Source organism: Bos indicus x Bos taurus, chromosome 1 (genome assembly GCF_003369695.1).
Source record: "Bos indicus x Bos taurus breed Angus x Brahman F1 hybrid chromosome 1, Bos_hybrid_MaternalHap_v2.0, whole genome shotgun sequence".
In the NCBI taxonomy this organism is placed as follows: Eukaryota; Metazoa; Chordata; class Mammalia; order Artiodactyla; family Bovidae; genus Bos; species Bos indicus x Bos taurus.
Window position 1 is genome coordinate 150,041,070 of NC_040076.1, and position 25,796 is coordinate 150,066,865.

At 44.8% G+C, this 25,796-nt stretch overlaps 1 protein-coding gene across 6 annotated transcripts in view; it reads right to left on the bottom strand.

Moving 5' to 3' along the window:
* The window catches only part of ERG (ETS transcription factor ERG), a 316,149-nt gene that overhangs the window by 16,808 nt on the left and 273,545 nt on the right, over window positions 1-25,796 (bottom strand). For 3 of the 6 annotated variants that reach the window (XM_027548950.1, XM_027548956.1, XM_027548967.1), the window contains 3 exons: window positions 8,257-8,460; window positions 7,347-7,427; window positions 5,315-5,386 (listed from right to left, as the gene is read on the bottom strand). In XM_027548950.1, the coding sequence (XP_027404751.1) occupies window positions 5,315-5,386; window positions 7,347-7,427; window positions 8,257-8,460 (357 nt within the window). The remainder of the gene's footprint in view (window positions 1-5,314; window positions 5,387-7,346; window positions 7,428-8,256; window positions 8,461-25,796) is intronic. The other 3 variants (XM_027548974.1, XM_027548984.1, XM_027548994.1) reach the window with 2 other exon arrangements.

Here is a 25,796-nt window from a genome sequence, read left to right on the forward strand (position 1 = left end):
GGTACCAAAGAAGTATGTTCTCTGCCATGATTTAGACCAAAAACCATGAAGCTACAAAGAAGGACTGTGACTACTGCTGGCTCCTTCCCCCCAGCATCTTTGCTTATGTCCTGGGAGTTAGGATAACTGTCGTGCTGGAGCAGACTCTTGAGAGTCCCTTGGACTGCAAGGAGATCAAACCAGTCAATGCTAAAGGAAATCAACCCTGAACATTCATTGGAAGGACTGATACTGAAGCTGAAGCTGAAGCCCCAATACTTTAGCCACCTGATGCGAAGAGCTGACTCGTTGGAAAAGACCCTGATTCTTGGAAAGATTGAAGGCCAAAGGAGAAGGGGGCAGCAGAGGATGAGATGGTTGGATGGCATCACTGACTCAATGGACATAAATTTGAGCAAACTCTGGGAGATAGTGGAGGACAGAAGAGCCTGGTATACGGCAGTCCATGGGGTCGCAAAGAGTCGCACATGACTTAGTGACTGAACAGCAACAAGATCAGTTCCTGATTCTGAATGAGACTCCTCCCCACCGTTGCTCCCTCCTCTAGACATCAACGATGTAAGACAGCATCCTTGCTGTCCTTCTTGCAAGATTAGGTTCACCAAGTTTTATGTTCTCTTTTCATCAGGATCACTGAATAGCCCCACTAGCCCTCTTCAAGTCCACCCGCCACTTTAAAGGACCAGAACTTGGCTCGTGAGAGGGCTTACCCTCCCTCTGCAGGACCCATGCCACATGTACGAAGCAACTCTGGAGGTCCCAGGCTGTGCTGGATGTGAAAGGATGGATTCTGCCAGCTCGCAATGAGCTTGGATGCTTACGGCAAAGACACAAAGACCAAGAGCTGTGGCCCAAAACTAATCTCTAAACTCCCACTTAATGCATGGGATTTTTACAGTAAAGCCTACTACCATGATGAAATTACCCTCTCTCGTTCTCCTCCAGCTCTCCCTACAGTCTTCTAAACTCCTCTGTCAAAGGCATGGCGATCTGGCGGCAGGTGGCCGGGGGGTGGAGGGGCTGCATTTCACCTTCCCTTCTCAACCAGGTTTGCAGGTCTGTGGTTACAGCAGAGTCAGGGCAAAGGGAAGAATGCATTTTCAGCCATGTGCTGCAGGCTCATCTGAGGAGACAGGGCATCAGCTGTGTGGTCTTGCTGTGACTGGAGATGCTGGCGGGCACTGTGCTGCAAACCCTGAAGGAGGAATCGTTGCAGATTCCGAGACACGCTTGAAGAGCACCAGCTCAAAAGCCAAAGTCAAGGCTGCGCTTGCAGACCCAAGACTCTACTCTCTTTCAACAACATCCTAGATGTGTATCACGGTGCATGGGTTGCCATGGGGACGGAGGAGCGGGTAGGGTTACAGATCGTCCTGGGCTTACACCAGAGCTTTCACGTACACTGTGCCCAAGGTACCAGGCAGGGCTTACGCGAGGTCAAAAGCCAGCCTGCAAGTTTCCCCCAGTCAGACTTGTCTCTATGCCCCTTGAGGCCTCAAGGGGCCATCGTCCCCCAAAGGCATGCACTCAGCAAAAAAGGAGGAGGGTGCCTCTGGGGAAGATGGGGAAAGGACTTCTGGTAATAATAACTGACTCTCAGAGAAACGCATGTGATGCCATGAAATGCGATCACAAAAAAAGAATGTAAACGGATCTGCCCATGTGCTAGGATTTTCCAAGAGGAGTGGACAGACTCATCGACATGCTAATTCAACAAAGGGATCACGAAGGAGGGTGCATTCTGAATCAGGACAGTTTGGAAATGGATGAATAGGAACAAGCACGGGAAGAGGGGCTGAAGCTTGAACAAAGGAGTATGTCGTCCATCGTGTGTTATCTTGTAAGGTCACCGGGTGGTCCCGGCTGATTGTCGGGGGAACTGAAAGCATGCAGCCACTGGACAGGGCAGGCCGCAAAGGAACTCCGGAATACAGGATCGACTCGGGGAGACGGACCGTGACAAGAGGGAAGGGAAGGTGGGGCAGGCAGCCAAGGGCTGGGTGCTGAAGAAGGAAGGAAAGGAAGCAGGTGCGAGGGAGCATCAGGACGGTGGACGTGGCAGGACAGCTGGATGGGAGGCAGGAGTCCTCTGTCTCCGTGAGTGTGAGATCAGAGACATGGACAGACGCTGCAAGCCAAGGGTGCACGGCAATGGGAACTCAGGCCTCTATCCCCAAGGACCTCTCCCCAGAAAGAGTCAGCAACCACCTCTTCTGAAAGAAACCCACTGACCACAGGCACACGGTCAGATTCCCAGAGACCCCTTCTCCCAGGGACCCCTGCACCACCCGTCGGCCCCTCCCCAACCCCTCCCAAGCCATCACGACCTTCTGCAACTGCACCACTACATCATCATCCCTGAAAGGCTGATCATGGGTCCACCCCAAGTGTACAAACAAGTCTACTCTCCCCAGGTTCAAATCTCTCAGTCTGTCTGACAGCAAACAGTTCTCTGGCCCGTTCGCTCTGATTTGAATTCTTCGTAGATATCTCAGACACCAATATTTACATCTCCTTTCAGAATCACAGCGGCAATCCTCAAAACAGGTATTTTGGTACAAATCTGAGTCTCTTCCAAGTCACATTCGGATGACAGATGGAAGGAAAGTGCGTGATCAGGGTTTCACCAGGTGAATGAGCGTTAGCCACCCTTGTGTCTCCCTGGGGTGTCCCAGCATGGTCCTCCCAGCCACTCTCCTCTCTGACACCTGGACGCTCCAGATGGTGCTGATGAACCTACATGCAGGGCAGCAGTGGAGACTCGGACACGGAGAAGAGACATGTGCACACAGCGAGGGAAGGAGAGGGTTGGACGGGCTGAGACAGCAGCGCTGAAACAGATGCATCACCATGTGTACCCCAGGCAGCCAGCGGGGATTTGCTGCCTGACGCAGGGAGTCAGAACCCGGGGCTCTGTGACAACCTAGAGGGGTGGGATGGGGTGGGCGGTGGGACGGTGGTTCAGGAGGGAGGGGACATGTGTACACCCGTGGCTGATTCATGTTGATGCATGGCAGAAACCAACCCATTAGTGCAAAGCGATTATCCTCCAGTTAAAAACAAATTTAAAAAGAGGATATAAAAAATATGAATAAAACTTTATAATATTAAGAAAAGGACCTCTTCCAAACCCACCACATCCTCAAATAGGGTAAAAAGAAACTCTAGGGCCCACGGTTTTCTCTTTTTGAGTCAAGTGGCACGTGGGGTCTTAGCTCCCCAATCAGGGATCAGACCCTTGCCCCCTGCACTGGAAGCACAGAGTCTGACCACCAGACCCCCAGGGAAGTCAAAAGACCTACTGTTCCGTCTGTGAAGCAGCATGTAGCCCTGATCATCACACTAAACCAACTCGTGTGCCCCCATGATCCCAACCCCAGCTCACAATCCTCAGCTTTTGAGACTCAGACACATCCACGAAATCTCTTCAGACAAACAAATGAGCAACCCTTGGCCAAAGGTTTATGGACTTCCCTGGTGGCTCAGAGGGTAAAGGGTCTGCCTCCAGTGCAGGAGACCTGGGTTCGATCCCTGGGTCAGGAAGATCCTCTGGAGAAGGCAGTGGCACCCCACTCCAGTACTCTTGCCTGGAAAATCCCATGGACGGAGGAGCATAGTAGGCTACAGTTTACAGGCAGCTTCTGCTTCTGTGAGTATGGGTGGGAACTTCTTTAAAACACTTGGGAAATCAGTATGATTTTCCTATACTTTCCGTGACCTCCCAAAGGTGCATTTACTAGCAGTTAGCTCAGGCACGTCTAGACCTAGCATGACACGTGCACTGTGATGCTCCTTTTCCAGTACAGGTGGGGGGTTCCTCTGGAGCCAGTCTAGATCACTGCAGACCCTGAGTCTTGTCCACAATTACGTACATGGTCTGTGTCAGAGATAACAAAGCACGTTGGCTGAGCTTTTCTGCTGTGCTTTGCAGGAGGGACAGGGGAGAAAACTTTATGAGGTCAGAGGACAAAATCGCCAGCTCAGTTGCAGTACCAGAGCGGTCCTCACCCAGAGAAGTATCTTTCCCTGTGCTAGTCAGCTCACTGGTCCCCCATCTTTTTCGATGGGGAGAGACAGAAACCCCAAGCTTGGTGCCTGGGACCGGTCACACTGGGACTTGGGCAGCCTGGACAGATGCCAGAAGCTGAAGAGCGACAGCTTGGGTCTAGGAAGGAAGATGGGAGTTCTGTATCCATGTGTGAAGAGGCAGAAACCATCCCACAGCCCTGAGTCGCGATTCCTCAGCTATGAGGCTTGCTCATGCCATCCAGCTGGTGGGGTTGCACATCCCAGTGAGGGCTTAGGTGATGGGACCGTGCTTGCCCAAGGCCACCCCCCTGCACTTCTCTACCTGGCAACACTGCATCCTCCTCTTGTACATGGCCCTTCCATTGCAGCGCACATGGCCCATCCCTTTCCTGGAGGGAGGAATTTAGGGAGGAATTCTTCTCCCTTCCTGCTCCCACAGCCGCTATTGTCAGAGGTGGTGCTTCTACTACAAGATCAGTGCTTTAGATTAAACATCCATTTCTGCCCCTCCAGCTCCAGGCACCTCACTCGTAAGGTTAAATATTATGCGTGTAAGTCTGTTCTGGCTCTAGGTGGCTTTACTGAAACATCTAGAGCTTTATGCTGTGTGCTGTGGGCTCGTTCCCCACTGCATCCCGTGGCTGGCACTCAGGAGGGTGGGTGGGCACCTGGGGAATATCCAGGTCAGTTTTCTGAAAACAGGAGGCTCTGAAGTCTGGCTGATCTTTAGATCCCCAGCATCTAACATGAATTGGCCCTTGATAACTACTGATATTTTTTTTCACGAATGACACATAAATTAATAAGCTAATTAAGTCATCAGGAAAGACATAAAGCTTCAGGTGTAAATAGGATCGATTACACGCTTCTGCTCTGAAAGTCTGGCTCTCGTGACAGCTGGGAACTGGTCACTTGTGTTAGGGGAGCGCCACTGGTTCCAGGTTATGCAATTAGGATGGATGGACGATACTACATCCTTCTGTAAACTCGAAATCGGACAGGCGTTGGGAATGACTTCTCGGCCCGTCTGTGTCTGAGATCAGTTGGTGAACGGGCTGACCCGCTTTTCAGCCTGCAGTTCAGGGAGGGACTGTCCCTGTGATCTCTGAGCGGAAAGGTCTGACTGATTCTAGGCTCCAGATCCACAGAGGCAGAGGCAGACTGTTTAGGGCTCCCATCCAAGATCAGCTGTGTCACGTGACGTAGGTCACGCATCTCACAGGACATCCTGGGATGTCTCTCAAAAAAAAAAAAAAAAACAGATGACACAGGGGTGTTTTCGTACCTGGCCTAGTTGTAATTCTTTGCGTAGCTTCGGGATATACTGAAGTATTTGGGAAAATAAAAGCTGCACCCCCTGCAGACAAAAGGAAAGACAGAAAACGTGAAGGTCTTGCTGCCGTGGTCGTCCATCTTAGCAACAGTGCCTAGCCTACTCTCCCCCTGACAACCGAGGCAGGCAGCCTTCTGGAACCAGCCACACCTGATCTGGGCAGCAGGGGCAAGGACGCGAGTCAGAAACCTTTGCTGAAGCTGGAAGGGATGCTCCACTTGGCATACAGGGTCTTGGGTTTGGATTATTCAGCTTCCTCCTGAAGCCCCTTCCTGTGTTTCTCCATCCTCCCACAAGCTAGCTTTATTAGAACAATTCCATGCTGGGTGTTTTCATTTTCAAATTGTATAAAAATCCATAAAACATTTTTACGGAGCCCTTGGAAAGTAGTACCAAAAAATTATAACTATTTTGCCAAAGAATATATGGATCTAATTAAAAATGAATTCACATCTCTTTTCATATGCCTGTCTTCCCTTTCTCTCTCTCAATCAATGCTCAACTTGCTAACGGACAAAATTCCCTTTTTTCCAGCTCAGTCCATTTGGAATGTGCTACCCTGCTTTTCGATTGCTTCTATGTTTAGCAAAGACAAAAATAATGAAATCAGAGCTTCCTTGACACTTTCATTCCCTGCTAAAAAGAATTTTTAAATGACTATGAAGTTATCTGAAAGTGTGTCTTTTCAAAGCATTTCCTAAGGAAGGGGAATTACTTTGTCTAAGGTGCTTGCTATTTCTGGCCACGAGGTTATTAAAAAGCTTATTGTGTAACCTACATCAGAAAAGTGTAGGATCAATTCAAAGCAATTTTTAAACTTCAGATTAAAAACATAACGTTCTGAACATTGAGGGCCAGCTCAAGAATCAACTAGCAATCCCTGCTCTACTCAAGCTTGGACTCACTCATATTGTATGTTTAAAAATAACACAGCAAATATTTGGGAAATGGCTGCATTTCTCTGTGTGGGTTGACCATGAATTGGCTGGCTTGCTTATGAGGGGTTACTTGGTCCTTCCAACACTCGATGGTTTTCTCCCTAGCCTGGGAGTGGCAGAGGGTCCCGGGAAAATGATACAGTGGGGTTGGCAGCCTGTGGTCAGGCTTACACAGTGTCTCCATCACAATGGAGAAAAGGGATGCCACCAGGACCACATTCATCCACAGAAAGCCCAGCCTCTACTCTCAGCCTTTACTGGGAGGGGAGGGAGAAGGGTTAGCCAGGAAGAAGCATCATGTTAAACTCTATCAGGCTCAGGCCAAAAAAAATAAGATAAATAAATATTAATAAGATGTAGAATCAATAGTTAAGATATGGAATAGCAGGTATTTGGTTAGTCACTAATTTCAAATCTTTCAAAATCAAAACATAGCCTCCCTCGCAACAAAAGCTCCCCAGAGGCAACCAACATTCCCTCCTACTGCCTCTTGCAAAAGTACAAGGTCTGTGCAAGAAGATGCAAGTCAAGTCCAATGGCCTAAAACTTTACCAAAAAGGGAAAAGTATAATCCCTGCTTGTCCTAGTAAATGCTCCTTTAAGAATTAAAAAAATAAATAAATAAAATAAAAGTGTTGAGTTCTCAGCCTTTAATTTTCAAAGGAGAAAAAGGAGGATGCGAAGGGCCCCTTTACACAGGACATGCTTTTAGTTTCTACAGTCAGCACAGGGCATATTGGAGCACTCAGAGCAGCAGACAGTGACCCAGCAAAGTGAGCTGAGGCTATGGCTAGAAGCTAATCCCGCACATCTCTTGGCTGAAAGAAATCCTCTGACTGGCAAGGAAAGCAGGGGAGTACTCAGAGACCAAAGAGGCTGCGGAAGCGCCAACACAGAGCCCTGATCTACCAAGGACCCCACCACCATCCACCTCTGCCATCTGCCTTCCTGACGCACTGGCTGTCCCATGTTCTACCTGGAAAGCATGTGACCTGTGAACAAAAGCCTACGCTTGTCCTGGGGGCAAGGGGCGGGGCCAGCATTACCTGTGTTTCTAGCATGCATTAACCGTGGAGAGTTTTGTAAGGCTTTATCAACATCATCTGAAGTCAAATGTGGAAGAGGTGCTACAAAACAAAACAAAAAGGCAACATCCAAATGAAAAAAAGAGAGAGAGAATTACCTTCCTTGAAAAATTAAAAAAAAAAAAAGAAGAAGAAAGAAAATATCTGCCCCTCCTCCCGCCCCCAACACTCCCCACCCTAAATATCATGGGCTGCTTGGAAATCTCTCCATGGCTCTGCTACCAGTTAGCATGTTAAAACCTAGATGGGGGCCTATATTGAATCCAGGGATGCCAGGCAAAGCATTTACACCAGAGAGTTCACACCACCCACTGTAGCACTATCTCGACTAGCTCCTTCTGATTGTGCTTGACCTCTGAAATGTTAAAGCATGCAGCAGACTCTGTAGATTCATGCCTCTCATTGCCAAGATGCCATTCCCATTCTGACAGGCTAAGCCACATCTCAAGGTACCAAGCAAAAACGCTCCTCATTTTGTGCTCCAGTGGGGTATGCAAGGGAGTTTGGTTTGGCTCTCAGGAAGATGAATGCCATACTTCCCATCAAGTAGGAGCCCTACGGTAATGTCTCTCCTGTTTGGACCTCATGGAGATGAACTAACGTGTGACCGGGTAAAGCTCTGTTTCCCTCTGATACATGATCTTCTCGGTCAGGGGAACCCTGGAGGAGCAACGGAACACTGGAGGTGACTTTGCTGCTTCTTATAAAAGAGCCACTTTCACTCCGCATCTGGCTAAGTCATCACCTTCTGAGCATTCTCTCAGATCCTAATGGGAATCAGGTTAGGGCAGCAAGAGGGCTGAATCCTCTGCATCTGAGGTTAAGAAGGACCTCAGACAGTGGTCTTCATGGGGACTGGGGACCGCCTTACTCTCTCTGAGGTAGTGGAGGTGCGACAGAAGGATGTCAGCGTTGTAGCTCGGGGTGAGCCTCTGGAAGTCATCTTTGGTCATCTTGCACAGCTCCTTCCCGTCGATATTCTGGAATAATAAGATGTCAACGTCCGGAAGCCCGTATTCTTTGACTGCCCACTCCAGCCACTGCCGGACATGGTCTGTACTCCATAGCGTGGGATCTGAAAGGGGATGGAAGAATATTTGATCAACGCCTGAAGACAAACTCCTGGGGCAGAGCCATATCCCAGGTGGGATCTCCCACTAGCCACAGCTTTCCAGAGCATCATCTGCCACTCTTCCAGAATTTTCAAGCCAGGCTCAGGGACCAGTCCAAGGAGAATATCCGAAGAAGAACAACTGACTTATGCTCAGAGACTACTGTTTTTACAGTAAGCTTTTTTGTTTTTGTTTAAGCAAAGAAGGGTATTTATTGATTCACATAACTGAAAAGTCCAGGGGATATACTAGCTTCAGGCACGGTTTGGTCCAGAGCACAAACACTGTCACGAGACTCAAGTCTCTCCATCATTGGCCTCTCTTTCCTCTGTACTGGCTTCATTCTCTGACTGGTTCCTTTGATACGCTGGGCCCTGTTGGTTTGAGTTTTCCATCCTAAAGAGCTAAACAACTTCCGTAAAGAGCTTCTGAGCCTCTTTCCACAGTTCACTAAAACTCTTTAGGATTGAGAATCACTGGACCAACTTGAATCCCATGGCCATTCCTGAACCAATCACTATGGTCAAGGAGGTGGGCTGTGCCGATTCATCAGGTCTGAATTCCACGTCCACCCAGGAAACCTAAGTTTAAGTCAGACTGATCCACATGGACTGACAACAGAGAGAGGGGGCTCCAGGAAACATCAAGGAGTTGATCCAAAGGGATGGAAGGGATGCTGGTCAGTCAAAAACAACACTGATCTCAATACCATTTCACACCAGTCAGAATGGCTGCCATCCAAAAGTCTACAAGCAATAAATGCTGGAGAGGGTGTGGAGAAAAGGGAACTCTCTTACACTGTTGGTGGGAATGCAAACTAGTACAGCCACTATGGAGAACAGTGTGGAGATTCCTTAAAAAACTGGAAATAGAACTGCCTTATGATCCAGCAATCCCACTGCTGGGCATACACACTGAGGAAACCAGAAGGGAAAGAGACACGTGTACCCCAATGTTCATCGCAGCACTGTTTATAATAGCCAGGACATGGAAGCAACCTAGATGTCCATCAGCAGATGAATGGATAAGAAAGCTGTGGTACATATACACAATGGAGTATTACTCAGCCATTAAAAAGAATACATTTGAATCAGTTCTAATGAGATGGATGAAACTGGAACCTATTATACAGAGTGAAGTAAGCCAGAAAGAAAAACACCAATACAGTATACTAACGCATATATATGGAATTTAGAAAGATGGTAATAATAACCCTGTGTACGAGACTGCAAAAGAGACACCGATGTATAGATCAGTCTTATGGACTCTGTGGGAGAGGGATAGGGTGGGGAGATTTGGGAGAATAGCATTGAAACATGTATAATATCATGTATGAAACGAGTCGCCAGTCCAGGTTTGATGCACGGTACTGGATGCTTGGGGCTGGTGTACTGGGACGACCCAGAGGGAGGGGAGGGGAGGGAGGAGGGAGGAGGGTTTAGGATGGGGAATGCGGGTATACCTGTGGCGGATTCATTTCGATATTTGGCAAAACTAATACAATATTGTAAAGTTTAAAAATAAAATAAAATTTAAAAAAAAAAAAAGAAAAGAAACAAAAATAAATAAAACTGCAAGGACAAAAAAAAAAAAAAGTTTAAAGGGAATTATCCTGGAAGTTTAGGATTCATCATACCACTTGCTTCTTTGTTGCTCAATTAACCTGAAGTTTCCTGGAGGGATAAGGTTTTCTTCTTATTCATTTCTTTTTACTTATTCATTTATTCATCTGAATAAAGAATATCTGAATCATTTTGCTCTACACTGAAACTAACCTAACACTGAAAATCAACCAAACTTCAATTAAAAAAAAAAAAATGGGAGGGACTTCCCTGGCAGTCCAGTGGTTAGACTCTCCGCTTCTAATGCAGGGAGCCTGGGTTTGATACCTAATCTCACATGCTGCACGGCACACCCATAAAATAAATAAAATTTAGAAAAAATAAATTTTAAAAAACAATGAGGAAAAAATGAATAAGAACCAATGAAAACTTTTCTTAAAAAATACTGGTGTCTTTATATGAAAAAAAGAACATATATCAGGAAGATGTTAATTACATATTAACAAAAAAACATACAATATTTGTATGAAATACTGGAAAATATTGACCACAGAATTGGAAATAACATGAAGGTCAACCTGAACCCTAGCACCCCCCAGGAAGCAAGTGTTTCTAGGCAAAAGGCATCAGTTACACGCTCTTCCTGCAGAGAAGCTGGTCTGGCAACTCACTCACACCTGCAGGAGGCAAGCTGTCTGGGGGCGTTCACATTCCACAACCCAGGCACAAATACCCACAGGATGCAGGCAGCGTCGTCACGCTCGGCCGCCGTGTACGGAAGGCGACCCCTGAGGACTAGGAGGCCAGGGCCCTGGGGAGAAGGGGCAGGTGATCCCCTCAACAGAAACACAAGTTGAGCGCACCCCACGCAAACAGCCTGGGTGGAGGGTACCCCGTATGCCTCGCTGGGAGATGCGACTCCTCCCTGGGGTCCCTGAGCACCAGGAGACATCGGGACCGAGAACAAAAGGCCAGAGTTCGTCTAACCCCCGGGTCTCTCAGTGCTGTGACCCCCGGAGACTGCTTCTCTCCTCTGTGTCTGCTTCCCTTGTGGAATGAAAACCTAGGTCTGGGGGTCTCTGGACAGGCTGGGAGAGGGCAGATCATCGTGAGTGGAAACATCTGCTGTGGGAAGAGACCACCCTTTCATCGCTTTCTACCCTAATAGTTCTGAATCCCGTTTGCTCTTACTAATGTTTGAGGCTGCTCAAGCATGGGCATCGATGTGCTGTTGGAATACACTCTGTATTCCAGAAACAACAGAGTAACCGTGAGAAACAGCCAGTCACATGGCGCCTTCCCTCCTTCTTTCCTTTTCTTTCTCGCTCTCCTGTCTCCCCCTCCCTCCCTTCTTTTGTTTCTTCCCTACGGTTTCACATGTTTCTTAGTAAAAACGAATTATTTCGACTCCAATAGAATTCATCCCCAGCCCATTGCCCTCCTGGACACCCCAGAGAGACCACTATCCTGAAATGTTGCATCCATTGCCCCTGTGCATATCTGAATAGTCTTGCTGTATCCACTAACATATTGTTGTGTGCCTTGCAACTTAATATAAACGACATCTAGTTTGCTTTTGGCACTCGGCACTGTATTTTCAGGATGTGTTCAAGTCCATCCATGGAGGTACAGTTCATCATTCAAGCAGCTCTTGCACACCCCCTCCCCATGAATATACCCAATTTACTTATCAGTGAAGACCCCTGCATCCCCCTCCCCACCCACATGTGAAGGAATCTGCATTGGTCCATGCCCTAGGCTCCACATGAGAGTCATGGGGAGACAGAAAAAAACACCAAAAACTACAGATGCCCACTCTCACTCACAGAGATGCTGAATGAAATCTGCTGGAGGGCAACCTGGGTATCAGTTGTTAAAAGCTGTCCAGGTAATTCTAATGTGGTTCAGACCATCTACTCCTGGGTTTCACTCCTTAAGAGTGTGATCACAGGACCTGGAAGCCTCTACATTCCCTGGGACCTAATTAGAAACGCAGAATCCCCAGGCGCCATGCAGGCCTGCTGAATCTGAGTCTATTTTCATAGGATTCTCAGCTGACCTGTGTCCACACGAAGCCTGCGGAAGTGCTGGCCTAGGTGAGTACCTCCATGCAGAATCCATGGTCACAGGACCCATGCCTAACTAAGATCTCTGGTTCTGCTACAAAGCACAGAATATCTACAAAAGCTCAAATGGCAGCGTTGACAGAAAGGTACGCCTATGCGTTTGTAATCCAACCACATGGAAACATTTTGCTAGCCTGTGAAAACTGAATGTTAACTCCATCCAAGTCACTGAAGTTCAGATGGCTCTCTGCCATGAGGTCAGAACTCTGCTTTCACGGACAGAACGTTCAAAACTTCAGACTGTTTCCACAGAAAGTTTTTTTTTTCCCTCCCTTTTTCTCATGGTATGTCATGACTCCTCATCATATAGAAACAAATCATATATTGGTCTCAGGATGCTCTGAATCCAAGCCCTCTTTCCTTAGTTCTATGCAGAGGAAGCCCTCTGGGAAAGAAGGTCCTCCCTTCCACAGGGTCCCCAAGTCATTTCCTGTAAATTCCACCACTGGGTTAGAACACATGGAAGGACTATGCTTTGGTGTAACTACTTCCTAGGAATCAGTTCACTCTGGGAAGGCATTTTCTTCTCTTAATAGTGGAAACACATTCTGAAAATGATACATAAATACCTTCCTGAAAGTGGCTGGCTTCACCTTACCATGGCCAGGTGACACCTCAGGAAGACAGCCAGAAGAAGGCCAATCTCTCTGCAGCACCCCTTGGTGTGCCTGTTAATGGGTTTCCCTCGCTAAGCTCAAGGTTGCGATGGCTCTTTCAATTTTCCTTTTAAGGGAATCTCATGCAAGACCCCGGAGGCCAATTTCTCTTTGATCTGCACAATTACCGCTAAAATTCTGGCTTCGGATTGGTCAAATGGCCCTTCTCTTGTCCTGCTGGCATGAGCATAAATTCCTACAACCTTCCCAGTCATCAGTTAGGCAGTACTTTTCAGATGCCTTTTAAAAACTGTGTGTATTCTCTGAACTAAAAATTCCACTTCTAGAAATTCATCCTTAGGAAATCATAGAGGAAGTACGTAATGATTTATTTTCAAGGATGTTCTTTGTAGTGCTGTTTATAATAGCCAAACATTGGAAACACCCTAAATGTCCCACACAAAAAAGAACGAGTTAAGTTGCTGTACATTTAGGAACATTCTTGTGATATTTAGAGACTAAAAATTACACGGCTGAATGTAGTTACTGATATAAAAAATGTTCAAAATAGATTAAAATTTTTGAAAACATTATGGTCGTATAATTATATTCTTCAAAGAAATACAAATATATCCTTGGAAAGAATTTTCAAGAGATAGGCATTGATATGGCAATTATTGCATCTGAGCAAAAGGCAATGGAGATTTAAATTTTTTTTCTTTTCACTCAACATTATCTTCTCTTTTTTTCTACAATGAACATGTGATACTTTGGTTAAACAGTTACGTATAAAATATATATATATATATACTCTGTGTTTCAAAATCAAAACAAGGTCCCATAAAGGACTGCACATTTACATTTGCTAAAATGTTTTTGTGACATTTTCATAAAATTTTAATACTACATTTTTTATCCAGTTCATTAATGGGAGTTGTTTCATTGGAAAAGAACAAAATTACACCAAGTCAGGTTACTTCTATATACTTTTGGAATTAGATCTCCACACCTCTGCCCTATACATTTAGAAGCCAAGAATATTAAAAACAAAATATGAAAATATGACCGCTTGATAGAGTAAATGAGGACACTCCTTTCCAACCTGTCTCTGGGGCGCCGTTACTCTAGACTGCCTCTATGGGTGTTCTACAGAGAACTGTTTGCAAGGATCAAGTCCGAACTCTTCAGTCAAGCACACGGCCCCAGGTTCCCAGGCCCCATGGTTTTCCTAAGCATCGCTCCCAGCTTTTCCTTCCCCCAGACCTGCCATCTCCACACACCCAGCTGTCATGTCGTGAACCCACACCCCGTCTGTGCCCACACACCTCCCGCCGGTTGAAGACTCGTCTTTCTTGCACCCTCGCCCACACTCACCACCTCCTTTGGGTATCTGTCCTCCACACGCCTGAGGTTTAGGAGCTGATAGTGACTCCCTGGGCAGGGAAGTGAGGACAAGACGGGAGGCGCTGTCCCTGCCCACGGCAGGGCCCACCCTGGGCTTCCCCAAGCTCCCTGGGCCAGACATGGATGCTGCTCTTGTAAAAGGGTATTTTTTTAGGGTTCAAGTCAGTGTGTGGGGTCTCAGCTCACCCTTCAGCTCCACAGAGCACCCAGGAGAGAGGCTTCCAGGTCTCCTCCATGGCCCATGATGGATCAGCCATGTTTTCTTATTTCCGCCCCACCCTGCCATCACAGAAGGGAGCTCGCAAGGTCCCACAAGATTCAACAGGTCTTCCCTCTTTCCCTGACCCCCAACTATGCGTATGAAGGAGAAAGGGGAGGGGTCACAGGATGAGCCCCAACCCAGGGTCACCTCTGCCTCTGTTCAGGGGTGGATCGCACACCCTCTGCCCCCCAGGGAGTGGTGCAGCTCAGAACCTGTCTCCTAACCTCATCACTGAGCCTGGGGTTTCTTTTCTTTTTTTTATAATGGCATTGTTTTCTTAATTGGAGTCTTGTTGACTTACCAGGTTGTGTTAATTTCCGCTGCATAGCACAGTGATTCAGTTCTACACACATATATTCTTTTCCATTATGGTTTATCACAGGATATTGAATATAGCTCCCTGTGCGACAGAGTAGGAGCTTGTTGCTTACCCACTCTGTATATACCAGTTTGCATCTGCTAATCCCAAACCCCCAGTCCACCCTAACCTGTCCGCCCCATGGCACCGCCAGTCTGTTCTCCATGTCCCTGATTCTGTTTCCTAGATAGAGTCACTCGTGTCATATTTCAGATTCCATATATAAGTGATATGATGTTTATCATTCTTACTTCACTTAGTATAATCATTCTCTAGTTGAATTCCTGTTGCTACAAATGGCATGATTTTGCCCTGTTCATGGCTGAGCAGTATTCCATTGCATGTATGTACCACATCTTCCTTACCCTTCTTTACTACTAGTCAACTGTCGGTAGACATTTATAAAACAATGTGTACATTCCACAGACCAATAGGACTTTCGTCTTAAGACCAACAGTCTTAGTCCTTAGACTAAGCTGAATTTAACTAAGCATTTACGATATACACAAGTACTGCAGGGATTCAGAGGTGGCCAAGACAAAGATGCCGACAATCTACCGAGGGAGGTAGCCATGAAGATGACCCCAAAATGGAATGAAATCTGTGTTATCCAAGCAGGATGTGGAAGTACAGAGAAGCAGCAATTCATCCCAATCAGGGGACAGGAAAAAAAAAAAAAAAGCGGGCAGAGGGGGAGTTTCACCAGAAGGGTTTGGCTTGAGCCTGCATGAACAAAAAGGATTTTGACCGCAGTACGATGACAGATGGAGAAGGGAATGGCAACCCACTCCAGTATTCTTGCCTAGAAAATCCCAGGGGCAGAGGAGCTTGGTGGGCTACAGTCCATGAGGTTGCAAAGAGTTGGACACAGCTGAGCCACTTCACTTTCTCTTTCTTTCAAAGAGAACCTTGAAGATCTTGCTAAGAAGGTTGGACTTTATGATCTAGGAATTCCAGAGTCACTGAAAATACCTGAAGAATCAAAGAATGTCTTAATTCACATCCAGCATAGCAAATTTGGTGATCAAATAAAAGGTTTTATCAGGAGCCAGAACACTCATATTTGGGTTCTGATTCAACCATTTCTTAGATGCAAAAGTCAACCTCTCTAGAGGTTTTCTTTTTTTCTGTGGGTAATTAAGTGAAATGTTAGGGGAAGAGAAAAGTCAATGAGATAATGTATGTGCAAGCACTTTGCCAACAATAACACATTACAGACCAATAATGCATCCACGCACTGGATTCTGCACTGCAAACTCTGCTAAATTGAAATAAACAGTCTATTATCACAGGGGAAGCCTCTTCCTTTCAACACAAAAGTCTGATTTATCACTTCATTTTAAGAAGCTTTAGGAGGTACTTCTGGCAGAGGAACCACGAGCCGCTAGAGATAAGTTGCCTTGTTTTCAGTCCTCCAGTTCAATTGTTTTGAAAACATCTATGTCTAGTCTCCACAACGCGTGGACATCAAACTGGTAAATCCCTGTGGTACAGGGTTAAAAAAGAAAGTCATCTCTCTCTCTGCAGCCTCTTATTTGTATTTTAGATGACACAGTTAATATACAAAAGTTTTACAAATGTTATTTCAGTAAGCGGAGATTAAAACAATAAATAAAAGCAAAGCAGATTTGCACTGTTTAGGCGGGAGTGGTGAGGGGTGAGGGGATGACAAGCAGTGGGTAGGATTAGGGTTGAAAATTTTTTTTTTACATTTCCCTGAAACTGGATTCTGACTTAATAGAATTCCACTGCTGCCAGGAAAATATTAAGTAGATATTTAAATTAAGCAAAAGGATACTGCATTGCTGAAGACACACGGTGCCTTCTTGAAACAAAATACCTCATATAGGCAAGCATCCTGTTTCTGAGACACTTGCCCCACCCGACAATGAACCAAATTGGTGATAAGTCCTGAGTGTCATTTTTCTTGAACAGTATCAATGTAAAATACTGGCTTCCAGAAAGAAAAATCACCCATGGTCATGAAAAAATACCAACAAAAATAAATTACATTTCTAAGTCATATCACAAGCCTGTGAGGTCTTTGTTTATAAAACCAGACCCTGGCGAGGCTGCCAGTCTGCTGTTCTAGACACTCAGAAGCCTGCAAAAATAAGATTTAGTATTTTGCCGCCTCATCAGAACAAATCTTACATTTATAAAGAAGCCTGAAAAAGAGAACTGGCTCAAATTTGAGCCTCAAGAAATTGAAATTTGAGCTTAAGAAAAGAGCCTACAGTTAAGGTTACTTCTGAATCTTTTCATTTCCAAACGATGAATGTGGTTCAGTCACTGTTTTGATAATTACTGATTTCTAGTTTTATTGTACTTTTGTCAGTGAATAAGGTGTATATGATACTGATTTTTTGAATAATGGTTGTTACTCCTATGGCATGGTCCATTTCTGCAAATGCCCTTCGAGTGCTTAGAAAGAAGGCTTCTAATCATTGAGTACAGGTTTCTATAAATAACCACTAGATCAAAATTAGTAATTCACACATAATTGCCATGTCACTGATCTATCAAAAGCTGAGAAAGGCAAATTAAAATCTCTCACTAAAATGAACTGGTCTATTTCTCTGTGTAGTTCTTTATGTATTTTGAGGCTATGTTATTAGGTACATTCAGCTTTATTACTGTACATTCTTCATAAATGTAAACACTTTTTATCATGTGGTGACTATCAGTTTTCTCCAGTAATGCTTTCTGTTTCCATTCTTGCCAGCTTTATTTTGACTGCAATTTGGCTAGTGTATCTTTTCCCATCTGTTTACTGGGATTCCTTGTCTGTGTCAGATGTTTCTGTAAATAGTACATAGCTAACTCTGGAGTACTTTGAAAAAATCCATTTTATCATTCTCGGTCTTTAATGACAAGTTTGATCTACATACATTTATTGTTACTGGTATATCTGACCTCTAACACTTCACGCTTTCTGTGACTGCCGTATCTGTTGTTTCTCCTTTCAAGTATCTGATTGAGTTCATCTATTTTTCTTTGCTCTTTTTTGTTTGTTTCTCTACTGGTTGGGTGTTTAACATTCTACTCCAATTTCTTCACTTCTTAATCTTTATACAAAATAAAAATTTAATCCCCAAATGTCCTTTGCCCAGAGAACGTAAGGTATTTAGGAACCTTTAACACCAGTCATTCATCGCTATGCTTATATAGTAATGTCAGTCAATATTTTTATTCAGTAGAGTCTGTGGCAGGAAAAAGGATGTTAAGAGATCAGAATAGACCTAGAGCTTTCTCAGTTTCTCCCAGTTCCTGGAAATCTCCTTCTATTGTCCTCTGTGCCCTGTTTGGCTATTGAGAGGTTTGCTGTCCTTATAACTGGCATTATTTTCCGATAGTCTGTCTTCTTTCTTTTTATAGAGGGGTAATTAGTGAGTTCGCTAAGTGGTCTTTTTTTTTTTGCCACATCGAGTGGCATGTGGCATCTCAGATCTTTGACCAGGGATGGAACTCAGAGCCTCAAAACAGAGTCCTAACCACTGGACCACAGCGAAAGTCCCTGTCTCTCATTATTTGCCTCTAAAGTTGTCTCTGGTGTTCTGCAGTCTCACGGTAATGTGATTAGAGAAGATGAATTCTTCTTCATCCTTCTCTAGACGGTGTTTCCTATATTTGGAGAATGGTTTTATTCATCGATTTTGGGAAACTCTTAGCTGTTTATCTCTTCAAGTATTGCATCTCATCCATTCTCTTTATTCCCTCTTTCCAGAACTCCTAATAGGTCTACGCTGAGTGCTTCCCAACCGTTGACTTTTCTTCTTAAACGTCCCCTTTTTGTCCCTGTGCGACACTCTGAAAACAATCTTTAATTCGCTTCTCAGTCTTTTCATATCAACTGTTTAATCCATCTACTGAGTTTTTTATATTCTCTGATCTGAATTTTGAATACTCTCCTGTGTTTCTAGGAATTCTATTTCTCCTTCATCCATTCTTTTCCATAATCTTTTTCCTCTCTTTGCTTATTCCCTCTTTTATGTATCTGTTGTTTAGAAATTAAGCCATGTCCAGCTCATGTGACTTCATGATCTACAGCCTGCCAGGCTCCTCTGTTTATGGGATTCCCCAGGCAAGAATACTAGAGTGGGTTGCCATTTCCTTCTCCAGGGGAATCTTCCAAACCTGGGGACTGAATCCTGTCTCCTGCATCTCTTGCATTGGCAGCCAGATTCTCTTCCTCTGAGACACCAGTGAAGCCCTTTAGGTATCTAGTCACTTTTTAAATCTACTTACTCTATATTCTCTATATCATACTTTAATTATCTAACATTACTGAGGGTTTAATCATGGGAGAAATATTAATAACCTCAGATATGCAGATGATACCACCCTTATGGCAGAAAGTGAAGAGGAACTAAAAAGCCTCTTGATGAAAGTGAAAGAGGAGAGTGGAAAAGTTGGCTTAAAGCTCAACCTTCAGAAAACGAAGATCATGGCATCTGGTCCCATCACTTCATGGGAAATAGATAGGGAAATAGTGGAAACAGTGTCAGACTTTATTTTGGGGGGCTCCAAAATCACTGCAGATGGTGACTGCAGCCATGAAATTAAAAGACACTTACTCCTTGGAAGAAAAGTTATGACCAACCTAGATAGCATATTCAAAAGCAGAGACATTACTTTGCCAACAAAGGTCTGTCTAGTCAAGGCTATGGTTTTTCCAGTGGTATGTATGGATGTGAGAGTTCAACTGTGAAGAAAGCTGAGCACCCAAGAATTGATGCTTTTGAACTGTGGTGTTGGAGAAGACCCTTGAGAGTACCTTAGACTGCAAGGAGATCCAACCAGTCCATTCTAAAGGAGATCAGTCCTGGGTGTTCTTTGGAAGGAATGATGCTAAAGTTGAAACTCCAGTACTTTGGCCACCTCATGTGAAGAGTTGACTCGTTGGAAAAGCCTCTGATGCTGGGAGGGATTGCGGGCAGGAGGAAAAGGGGACGACAGAGGATGAGATGGCTGGATGACATCACCGACTCAATGGACGTGAGTTTGGCGTGCTGCGATTCATGGGGTCGCAAAGAGTCGGACACGACTGAGCAACTGAACTGAACTGAACTGAATCACGTTGTCTGTTCTTTCTGCTGAATCTTGGTCTTGATAGATGCTTCCTGTTTTCATAATTTAGGTTTGCAGCATCATCTTTTGCAGGCCTTTATCTGTAGGAATTCTGTCAAGCTTGAATTGAAGGCGAGCTTCTCAAGCCAGATTTTGTCTTTATTTCTAGCCCATAACCACTTTTCAATGGTTAATTTCTCAGACTGGGGACAGTCGTATGCATGAGTTAGGAGGTCCAACTCCTGCTTTTGCAAGTCCAAGATGTAATCTCCTGTCCCTAATTGATCTTTAGAACCCAAATAACTGTATTATAGACATGAGAACCCCACCCCCACCCAAAGCACCTAAGATAACAGGAGACAAATGGGACGAATAGACTGCCCTGTTCTCAGTTTTTGCCTTGTCTTTAGTCCATAAGGAACTTGCTGACTTTCTTCCCAGTTCAGCTGTGCATTCAAAAGGCTGTTAGATTTTATGCATCATTTCCAGGGACTCTGCGAGAGGCCCTTTTAAGTTCAATGGTTTACTAGAACCAAGAGTCTTCTCTGCACAAATTTTATTCATCTACCTTCAAACTTTTCCCTTTTCACTGCAGCCATCAACCTAGCTCACACTATGCTCCACTTCCTTCGTGGATTAAATAATCGACTGTCAAAAATTAACTGTACATATGGATTGTTCAATACCCTAGGGAAGAGCACAAAGAACTGTAAAAAAAAAAAAAAAAAAGGTGTGCCTACTTTCAGCTCACTGCGAATCAAAAATTCCATCATATATTTTATTCAAAAAATACATGACTACATTATTTTTGTTGGGCTCTAAAGATATCTTTGACATTCAGACATGCCAAAATATTTCAATGGGATAGTCATTCTCAGCTCTTCCTAAAGTGGGTTATCTAGCTTGGAGATTTTGTTTTTCTTTTTTTTTTTCCTGTTTCCTCCTCTTAATTAGTACTCCATGAAAACACTGCATATGCTCATCATGTTTTAGAAATGGCGTGACCTGTTCCACTTAAAAGTCTCTCCCTGCTTGGGCTGTCTCTCTTTGCTCCTCTTTAAATGCTGGTATCCCGGGAGTTTTGTCCTCCACTCTCCTCACTCCATAGATATCCCCTGGCCATCTAGACTCTCGTGTTCCAACTACAGCGTGCATGCTGTATTGGTTTTCAAGGGGTGCCACAAGAGAACCACACACCAACTGGCTTAAAACAATAGGAATGTGTTTCCTCATAGTTCTGGGGGCTACAAGTCTGAAATCTAGCTGTCAGGAGGGCTAAGCTCACTCTGGGACTCTGAACAGAATCCTTATTTCCCATCCCATCTTCTGGGGGTGGGTGGCACTCCTCGGGGTTCCTTACAGCTGCACCCTTCTAATCTCTACCCCCATCCTTACATAGGCTTCTCCCTGCATCCTCACATCACCTTCCCTCTGTGTATGTCTGGGTCCAGATGCCCCCTTCAGATAAGAGCACCAGTCATTCTATCAGGCCCACCCTTGTGACCTCATCCTAACTTGATCAAATCTGAAAATACTCTATTTCCAAATCAGGTCACGTTCCAAGGCACTGGAAGTTAGGATGTAAATGTATCTTTTTTTTTTTTTTGGTAGGGGCAAAATTCAACCCATAATAAATGCTTATCTTTTGAATGTAGGGCTGTCTCCCAAATGCCTGAAGAAATATGAAAAGAAGAGCTGCAATTTTTGGAAGCATTACCATATCCCAAGCACTGTTTATACACTTCACACATGCGTCTTATTTAATCCAAACTACCATCTTTATTTTGATGGCACAGAAACTAAGGCTCAGCAAGATTAAATGACTTTCCAGAGCTAGAAAAGGCATAGTTTAGAACTCAAATGTATGAAATGTATGATCCTTGATAAAGGACTTTAACGCTATGCTCCACAGGACACACTGAACTGCCTTGTAGGTATCCCATGGGTATCCTAAGTACAATGAATCAAACGAACATCGCGTGTGCACGCTCAGTTGCTCAGTCATGTCCAACTCTTTGAAACCACATGGACTATAGCCCTCCAGGCTCCTCTGTCCATGGGATTTTCCAAGCAAGAAACCTGGAATGGGTTGCCATTTCCTCCTCCTGGGAATCTTCCCAACCTAGGGATGGAACCCACACCTCCAGCACTGGCAGGCAGATCCTTTACCACGAGCACCAGCTGGGAAGCCCAAAGGACATCATCTGTCTTACTTTTTTTCTACATTTACGAACATCCACCCAGCTATTTTTGCTAAATCAAAGCTATTTTTAATTAGATTCTTCTCTTGGTTTAAAAAAACAACAACAGGTAAATCATTATCATCATGGAAATGTAAAGGTTCAGAGCTGAGCAACATCATAGACAATCCTGAATATCAACTTTACTCCATGACTTACTACTTACATCTTTGAAAAGGCCATTTCAGAATCTACAACAATTTAACAAATTTATTCCATCATTCTACTTTCTTGTGTTCTTCCTGGACACTTTTGATCATGTATTAATAGTGTCCGAGTAAGAGCTCAGACTGTGGATTCAGACAGAACTGGGTCAGAATTCTGGCTTTCCACATCATCGGCTGGGACATCTTGGGCAACCATCTTACTTCCCTAGTTTTAGTTTGTTTATCTATAAAGTGAGAATAATAAATAGTTCCTACACCATAGGATTTTTGTGGAATTCAGATGAGATTGTTGTTGTTCAGTGGCTCAGGCATGTGCGACTTTTAGCAACCAACCCCATGGACTGCAGCACGCCAGGCTTTGCTGTCCTTTACCATCTTTCCTGTTATCTCCACCATTAAATGAGATAATACATTTTCAACAAAGAACACGGCCAAGCGGCTGACAGCGGTGTGCCCTTGGCAGACGGTCACCATTTCTGTTTTTTATTATTTCAGCCGCATAGAACCCAATGACAGTTGCCTCAATTCAGCTCGCAGTTTAAACATATATTAACTGGGACCTTAGGATTTAAATTTTAGTTGGTTGGGTTATAGTTGCTTGACTTAGCATAAAAAATTGTAACCAGAAGCTTATAGAAACACATTCCATAATGCAGACATAATGGGAGAGATCTTTGGGAGTGTTTGGAGGCATGACAAAGTAAAGCAGAAAAACGTGTAGTTTATTGAAAACAAATGCGTGGTTAACAAATGGGAGAGGGAAGGGGGGGACAAATTAGTGCTGTGGGATTAGCACATACAAACTAGCATATATAAGTAGATAAGCAACAAGGATATACTGTATAGCATAGGGAATAATACTCATTATCTTATAATAATCTAATCATGGAGCACAACCTGTAAAAATACTGAGCCACTATGCTGCATGCCTAAAACAAACACAGTATTGTAAACTGACTAGGAAAAAGTCAAAGTATTAGTCACTCAGTCACGTTTGACTCTTTGCAACCCCATGAGCTGTAGCCCACCAGGCTCCTCTGTCCATGGGATTTCCCAGGCAAGAATACTGGAGTGGGTTGCCATTTCCTTTTCCAGGGAATCTGCCCAACTCTGGGATTGAACCTGGATCTCCCGCATTGGAGGCAGATTCTTCACTGTCTGAGCCACCAGCGAGGCCCCATAATACTTTAATTTTAAAAAAGAACTGCTTCACCAACAGATACTTAATCACTGAGTACAGGCCTGAGGATTGGCTCTGATCTCACCCATCTGTACATGTATCCTTGGCAAAGTTATTTCACTTCCCCAGGGCCCAATTTTCTCACATTTAAGAGTTTTATGGGACTTCCTTCACGGCTCAGGGCTAAAGAATCCGCCTGCCAGTGCAGGAGACAGGTTGATCCCTGGTCTTGGAATAGTCCATGTGCCGCAGAGCAACTGAGCCCAAGGGCTACAATTACTGAGACACGCGTGCCTAGAGTCTGCGCTCTGCAGTAAGAGAAGCCACTCCAGTGAGAAGTCCACATACTGAAACTATAAGTAGCCCCTGCTTGCAGCAACTAGGGAAAGCCAACATGCAACATCAAAGACCCAGCACAGCCAAAAAAAAAGACAAATACATACATTTTAAAAGAGTTTAATGATAGGGCTTCCGTTGTGGCTCAGCTGGTAAAGAATCCGCCTGGGATGCTGGAGACCCTGGTTTGATTCCTGGGTTGGGAAGACCCACTGGAGAAGGAATAGGCTACCCGCCTCAGTATTCTTGGGCTTCCCTGGTGGCTCAGCTGGTAAAGAATCTGCCCTCAATGCGGGAGACCTGAGTTTGATCCCTGGGTTGGGAAGATCCCTTGGAGAAGGGAAAGGCTATCCAGTCCTGTATTCTGGCCTGGAGACTTCCATGGACTGTATAGTCCACAGGGTCACAAAGAGAGAGACATGACTGAGTGACTTTCACTTTCAATGATAGTTAAGAGTATGTGTCCATTTGACTGGATTGTGGAATGTCTAGATATTTCATTAAACATTATTTCTGGGCTAATCTGCAAGGGTGCTTCCAAAAGATGCCGGCCTTTGAACTGTGAGATTGAGTAAAGACTGGGAGAGGGTAAGAGAGAGAAAGAGAGAGAGACTGGTTCTGCTTCTTTGAAGAACCCTGACTAATAAAGAGCTGAATGAAGATCAGCAAGAATCTTGCAAATGCATCCCCTGTGATCCTCTGATTCCAACTAACTAAAGGTGGATTCCCACTACCTCGACTGATGCATGCTTACTGACTTCTGCATGTGGGCCACGAGTTTGCTGCTTTGTCTGGTGGTGAAGAATGCAAAAGACATTATCACCAACTCACGATGCTCTCAATCTAATAGAACACACAGGCTTATAAATAACCACCTTTAAAAAGATTGTTGCTGTTCAGTTGCTAAGTTGTGTCTGACCCCATGGACTGTAGCACACCAGGCTTCCCTTCCTTCACTATTTCCCAGAGTTTGTTCAAACTCGTGCCCATTGAGTCAGTGATGCCACCCAAGCATCTTGTCCTCTGTCGTCCCCTTCCCCTCCTGCCTTCAATCTTTCCCAACACCAGAGTGTTTTCCAATGAGTTGGCTCTTTGCATCAGGTGGCCAAAGTATTGGAGCTTCAGCTTCAGCATCAGTCCTTCCAATGACTATTCAGGCTTGGTTTTCTTTAGGACTGACTGGTTTGATCTCCTTGCTGTCCAAGGGACTCTCAAGAGTCTCCTCCAACATCACATTTTGAAAGCATCAATTCTTCAGCACTTAGCCTTCTTTATGGTCCAGCTCTCACATCTGTACATGACTACTGGAAAAAGCATAGCTTTGACTATACAGACCTTTGTTGGCAAAGTGATGTCTCTGTTTTTTAATACACTGCCTAGGTTTGTCATAGATTTTCTTCCAAGGAGAAAGCATCTTTTAATTTCATGGCTGAGTACACTGTAATAAAACGTTGGCCATTTGGACTTGGAGAGTATTTTCTTCCATTGCTTGTTATTCATCTACTTTCAACCTGAGCTTGGAGATGTCATCTTTAGAAAAGGTCTTGTGCAAGCCATAGGAACTTTCTGCTACTTTGAGAAATCAAAATCCTGACTTTCTAAGAAACCAGACTAGCAAAGACTCACACTGGCATATGCCTTCTGTCTGCACTGAGCTGTTTGCTAACATAACTCCCTCTGTCCATAGAGGATGTCACAAGGAAGGTGCTCATGTCTGAGTTGCTGCTGCTGAGTCACTTCAGTTGTGTCCGACTCTGTGTGACCCTATAGACGGCAGCCCACCAGGATGCCCTGTCCCTGGGATTCTCCAGGCAAGAACACTGGAGTGGGTTGCCATTTCCTTCTCCAATGCATGAAAGTGAAAAGTGAAAGTGAAGTCGCTCAGTCGTGTCCGACCCTCAGTGACTCCATGGACTGCAGCCTTCCAGGCTCCTCCATCCATAGGATTTTCCAGGCAAGAGTACTGGAGTGGGGTGCCATTGCCTTCTCCCATGTCTG